We start from the raw sequence: 6,075 nt of genomic DNA on the forward strand, positions 1-6,075 counted from the left end.
ACCCCGGAAGGGATCAAGCCACTCGTAGTTCAAGTTTTCGTGGCTTTGGAGTTTCAACAGGTGGATGACCTATCGAAACAATTCTGGTTAGGTGTTTGGGTGAATTTTGGTTTTAAAAGAACCAGGGATTCGGTTTACGTTGTTGTTGCATCCAGATTTAAATCCAGATTGCCTACATACCCTGTGAAGGGATCAAACCATTGTAGTTCATAGCATTTTGGGAATTTGGGATTTTTCTTGGTTTTATACCAAAATGGGCCTAAATTTAGACATGGGTCTCCTTTGTATCCTCGCGAATCATGTTCCTCGATTCATGAAGCTCTCTTGATCCCACATTCAAATCGGGGACTTGTGATGCACCGAGTGAACTCCGAGGCCCGATGTTAGAATCCGGAGACACGCATAAACTTCTATTTTGGGTATCAAATTTTTCTATGTACACCCATAAACTTCTCAGAAGCCCAAAGCGTCTCACAGGCCCAGTTGCTATCTTTTTCCACTCATTCTTTTATTTTTCTTTTCTCACAGCTGTTTTTTACTTCGATCTCCATCATCCCCAAACCCAGGTGAACACAAACTTGGTGCGTCATTCTTGCCAAGCCAAAGCGGAGATGGAATTGGAGACAGAAGTCCATTTGGCAATGGAGTTGAAGATGGGCCACGACCATATTCTTGTCCCAAAAGGATTTCAGAGCCTGCAATTGAGATTTATGCACACAAATTGGGTGAGGATTTCGTTCTTTATCTCACTCCTTCGTTTGATTTGGTGTACAACAAAACTGAAACTTTCTTTTTGATCCTCAATCAGTGACTCTGGGCTTTGAATTTTGTCTTCTGGTGTTGAAATTTAACCGCGATGAGTTCGAACAAGGAAATAGTGCAGCGTTTACTTTGGGTTGCCAGCGAATTGAAAGCAAGGCTCTTGGCTTTGACTCCAGGTGTGTGTGTGAGTCAGAGAGATTCTTTGCTTCTACCGACGAGCTTCAATCAATTTTCTTTCATTTTCTTATGTTTCCTCCTTCCGCAGGTGCTATAAGGAAGCCATACATAGACTATTGCTGACATCGAGAGTAAGTTTTGTTATCAGAACATTCACTTTCTTCTCTTTCTTTTTATTTTTTTGCTTTTGTCAATCTCTGCAATTGTCCTATCTACATTGATTTCAATTAATTGAAACCTGCATGCTCAAACTGGAGCCACCGCCAAGCTTTCTTTGACTTTTCAATCTCGATTATAAAACCAATGCCAGACTATTCTTCTTTTTTTCTATGACGGCACCTCTCATCAAGTTTGTAACTTGGTTGTCTCATATCATTGTTAATTAAGCTTTTTGAATTGTGCACAGCTTAATTAACCCTCCCCACATGGCCTGCAATGTTACCAGAACACACCCTTTTTTTTTTATATATATTGCTTTGTGCTTTTGTGAAGTTCTGGAATTGCTTTATTGACCAACACTTGGGCACCTTGTTAATTAAGCTCTTTTGTCATATGCATAACTTAATTAATTTAATCTCTTAGTCTGCAACACCACCATAACATTCATTCCTCTTCTTCTTTCTTTATATATATATTGCTTTGTGCTTCTGTCAATCTCTGGAATGGTTCTGATGATGTTGACCCATTTAGATCAAGGTTTCATGCTAGACACAAAGATGCCACCGCCAAAGACTTCTTTAGTTTTCATGTCGGCACCACTTCGTTTACTTGCATCAAAACTCGCTGCAGCCTCTTGGAACAAGTTGAAAGTGGCTTTAACATATCCCCTGCACTTCAAGACATCTTTGACAAATAGTGTCAAATTGTCTCTTGTATTGTCATTTTGTCATTCTACCACTAGGCTTTCAACTTTCTTTCTTTTTTTCCTTTTTATTCTGCATCTTGACACGCTGCACCCACGAACACATGCTTGTCACTTGCTTTTGTCAGTCTCGTTATACTTGTGCAATTTGATGGAACTCTCTCCTCTGCAAATGCCACCAGAACATCATTCTCGCTTTCTTTTCTTTTGTATCTTTTGCTTTGTACTTTGGTAACTTCTGTAATCGATTTGATCTCATTTCTTCAATGAAGACGTTGCCTTTCATTTGTATTACCAAGTGCTGCGATTTCAAGGCCTTTGTTAACTTGACAAAACCTTATCATTATTTTTTTTATGCAGGTACAAAACAAGTACAGAAGCTGTGGTGTCATAAATTTCAGAGTTCCAGACTTTTGATTTCAACGGTGAGTCTTCCACCCTTCTCTTCTAGTTTCTTTGCACCAAAAACAACTTCTTTGTGCTTTGTCAACTCCCATTGCTGCAACTTTAAGGATTTTAAATTTGTTAAACCCTGTTGTGCAGGTATAAAGGCAAGGACAGCAACTGTAGTCCAGACTCCAGAGTTTCAATTTGAGGGTGAGTCTGACTATTTAGACTTTGTTTATTTTTTTTGTGTGTTATCTGAGTTGGTGCTTTTGGGAAGCAAGCATGGAATTTGGAGACAGGCTATGTGGTATGGTGGTTTGAAAAAGAGAGGAAGGGAGATTGCTCATGCTGGTGTTTCAAAAGGCAGGTGCTTTTTAATTTTGAGGGATTGTTCTGTTTGTAGACCATCAGAGACGTTGCTCCGGTATATTCATCGGGACGCTGGCCGGCATGGTCATCGGAGACGCTGCTCCGGCATGTTTTTCCTTTTTCATGACATCCTGACAAACCTGTGAACACAAAAGAAAGTGAAGATCATGGAAGAGAGGGAGTCTCAACCTTTGTGATAAAAGCACGCTGTTGAGTTCTTCTTGCTTGTAGCAGGGCCTCGGCTCTCTTCTTCTTTTTCTGTCCCCTTCCCGTGTCACTATTGCTAGCTTTATATAGTGGACTGATGGAGAGTTTAACGTGGATGTTGTTGACTTCCACACGGAATGAAATAGCTAGAGTTTCCTTTCTTCAAGGCTCTTGCAGAAAAACTGCCCTTATCTTTGATTGAGACGTTCTCCTGCTACTCCTATTCTTTATTTTTTTCATTATTTGGCTGGAACTTTATCTTGTATAATAAAGAAAGCCACCAGCAAAGTGTGGCACGTCATTACGGAATTTTGCTCTTCTTTGGCCTCATAAGTTCATTGTTTATAATTATTTATTTATTATATTTTTTTTTATCCCAACACCATGATCCTCCTCAAAAGAGATAAGTCGAGACAAAGCCTCTGCACAAAAGAGAAACTGATAGGGGGAGATAGAGTCTCCCTGCCTAATCCCCTTTTCCGGCTGCAAACAACCACGAGGCACCCCATTAACCAAAAACGAGTAGGAGACAGATTTCACACAACCCATTATCCACTTCACCCAAGTACTACAGAAACCCATCTTCAACATGACCCCTTTAAGGAATTTCCACTCTACCTTGTCGTATGCTTTACTCGTGTCTAGCTTAAGGGCGCAAAAACCCTTCTTTCCCCTTCTTCTCTGCTTAAGAAAGTGAGCAATCTCAAAAGCAATGAGAGAATTATCTAAAATTAGTCGGCCCGGCATGAATGCACTTTGAAACGGGGAAATTACCGAGTCCATCAGAGGCTTAATCTGATTAGCAAGAACTTTTGAGTTTTGACCCTAGTTTATACAAGACATTGCATAAACTAATGGGACGGAGTTGATTAACATACTGCACTTTCTTCACTTTTGGAATTAACGTCACATATGTACTATTAACAGACTTCAATAACTCTTCTGAGAATAGAAAACATCGACTGGCTTCCACAACATCTTTCCCCACCAAACCCCTGAAGTGTTGATAAAAGCATGGTGAAAACCCGTCAAGCCCGGGTGCTTTCGACAGGTGCATCTGCTTAAGAGCTCTAAATACTTCTTCTTTTGAAATCTATCTAACCAAAAGAGCATTAGCTTCCTCAGAAATCACTGGAGGAATGACGTCCAAAACTGCATGGAAGTCGAAAGGTCGCGACGAAGTAAAGAGGCCGTGGAAATATTCTAGAACAATCCTTTCCAAATTCTCATCCTCTGTGCGCTATGCACCATAATCATCAAACAATCCATGCAAGCAATTTTTCTTCTTCCTGTTTGAAGCTCGTTGGTGAAAGAACTTGGCATTAGCATCATCATCTTGCAACCAAAATACTTTAGCACGTTCCCTCCAAAATAGTAGTTCTTGTTGTAACAGATTATTCAATTTGGCTTCCAACTCAAATTTGAGTTCAATAGGAGGCGTAAATTGCGTGCTATCATAGAACACTGCTAACTTAGCCCTTGTGTCTTCAATATTTCGTTTCAGACTCCCAAACTGGTTAGAACTCCATTTCTCAAGTGCTTTCCTGGTCAAATCAATCTTGTTGCAAATTTTTAAAAACGGATATGACCCTACGGCCTTCTCCCAACCAGACTCCACGACTTTTTTACACTCCTCCTCTTTCAGCCAAAATTCTTCAAACCGGAATCTTTTCTTCCGTTTTCTTTGCCGTTGCCTGATCTCCCGGATTTCAAGTAATATGGGTAAATAGTCTGACGTGCTGGGGTTGAGATGAACCACTCTAGAAGCCCCAAAAAAGTCTTTCCACCGTTGGCATGCCATAAACCTATCCAATCTTATCTTAATCAAATGTCCACTCCTGATGCCATGCCAGGTAAATTTAGGTTCAACAAATTTCACATCCGATAGACAGAGATCCAGTGCCTCCACAAGTCCCAACATCTGTCTAAAATTCCGAACCACACCACCTTCCTTATCAGCCATAAGGCTCTTTTTGGTTGGTGGAAAGGAAAGGAATCATTTTCCTTTCCATTGGGAAAGTGAATCCTGAGGGGGGGAGGAACCAATTTCCTCCTCCTTTTTTCTTTCCTTTGGGAACCAATTTCCCTTCCTTGGTTGTCCCAAACGCAGGAAAGGAAACACTTTCCTTTCCCAATGCCTAGATTCTGGGAAACAAACATGGCCTAAGAGTAATCTCATTCAGGTCTCCACCAATCACCCGTTCCCATGCAAACTAAGTGTTTTCAACAATGCCCAGGATAAGTGTCTATTCTCCAATTTTGGTTGCCAATAAAATCTCGTAAATCGCCACCGTTTCGGGTCCGAGCTCTCCCCAATAACCACGTCAATATGATTTTTCTGACGAAGATTGGACCTCCACTACAACGTCCTCATCCCAAAGTAGACACAACCCACCTACCCTACTCACACCTTTTGGGGGGTGTATTGTATTTGGATTTGTGCAGATTTTTTTTAATTGACAGACTTTTTGAAAAGTCCACAGACTTTTTAAAAAGTTGATAGACTGTTATTGATTTCTTAAAACCATTGATATTAGCAACAAACTTTTTATTCATTCTTGAAAATCCATATACTTTATTATGAATGGCTTCTATAGATTTTCTAGTAAATAAAAAGTTGATAGACTGCTATTGATTTTTTTAAACCATTGATGTTAGCAACAAATTTTTTATTCATTATTGAAAATCCATATACTTTATTATGAATGACTTCTATAGATTTTCTAATAAATAAAAATAAAAAACAAAGAACACAACCAATGCAATCCAAATGCAAAGCAAGATAATAACTCGTTGCCTATTCAATGATTGAGTATCTTCTAGTAGAACTTGAACAATGATATAAATTCAAATCGATGAGAATAATTAATTAATAAGACAAAAACTAGTATTTCATAGCAACACTATTCAAGGTTTTAGGGGTAGACCACAATATTTGGGTCTTAGGGTTTCATAAATCATTTTTTATTGCTATTAGGGTTCCATGTATCACAATTGAACCAAAAAAAAATCACATTCAACAACTACAATGAATATGTTAGGAATCAAAAAATATTGATATCATGAAAGATTAGAGAAAAGATAAGAAGAAACAAGAAAGAAAGACGATAGATAACCAACCTCTTTGCGCGCAGAGATAAAACTTTAATAGATTTAAAAAAAAAAGTCTTTGATAGACTTTTTCAAATCTTTGGTCTTATGGCTATAAAATTATTGGAATTTGGTATGTATAGTTAACACTACAAAGTCCATGATTATCCTTGATTTTCTAATTCTATAAGTATGAATAAAATTTTGAATACCTCTGAACT

General features: G+C 38.7%; 1 protein-coding gene and 1 long non-coding RNA gene across 2 annotated transcripts; one reads left to right on the forward strand and one right to left on the reverse strand.

Moving 5' to 3' along the window:
• Positions 1 to 544: 544 nt before the first annotated feature.
• LOC112166482 lies at positions 545 to 2,484 on the forward strand. Its single transcript, XR_002923287.2, has 5 exons — positions 545 to 725; positions 809 to 938; positions 1,028 to 1,070; positions 2,162 to 2,226; positions 2,345 to 2,484. It is a non-coding gene; the product is annotated as an uncharacterized LOC112166482 (long non-coding RNA).
• A 1,520-nt stretch (positions 2,485 to 4,004) lies between these two features.
• LOC112163789 lies at positions 4,005 to 4,727 on the reverse strand. The gene has a single exon (XM_024300046.1). The coding sequence runs from the start codon at positions 4,725 to 4,727 to the stop codon at positions 4,005 to 4,007; it is 723 nt and encodes a 240-aa protein (XP_024155814.1).
• Between the last annotated feature and the right edge of the window lie 1,348 nt (positions 4,728 to 6,075).

This window comes from Rosa chinensis, chromosome 5 (genome assembly GCF_002994745.2).
Source record: "Rosa chinensis cultivar Old Blush chromosome 5, RchiOBHm-V2, whole genome shotgun sequence".
Taxonomy (NCBI): domain Eukaryota; kingdom Viridiplantae; phylum Streptophyta; class Magnoliopsida; order Rosales; family Rosaceae; genus Rosa; species Rosa chinensis.

What these genes read in the sequence shown, in the direction of transcription:
- LOC112163789 (XM_024300046.1), bottom strand. Translation starts at nt 4,727, where the DNA reads ATGGCTGATAAGGAAGGTGGTGTGGTTCGGAATTTTAGACAGATGTTG.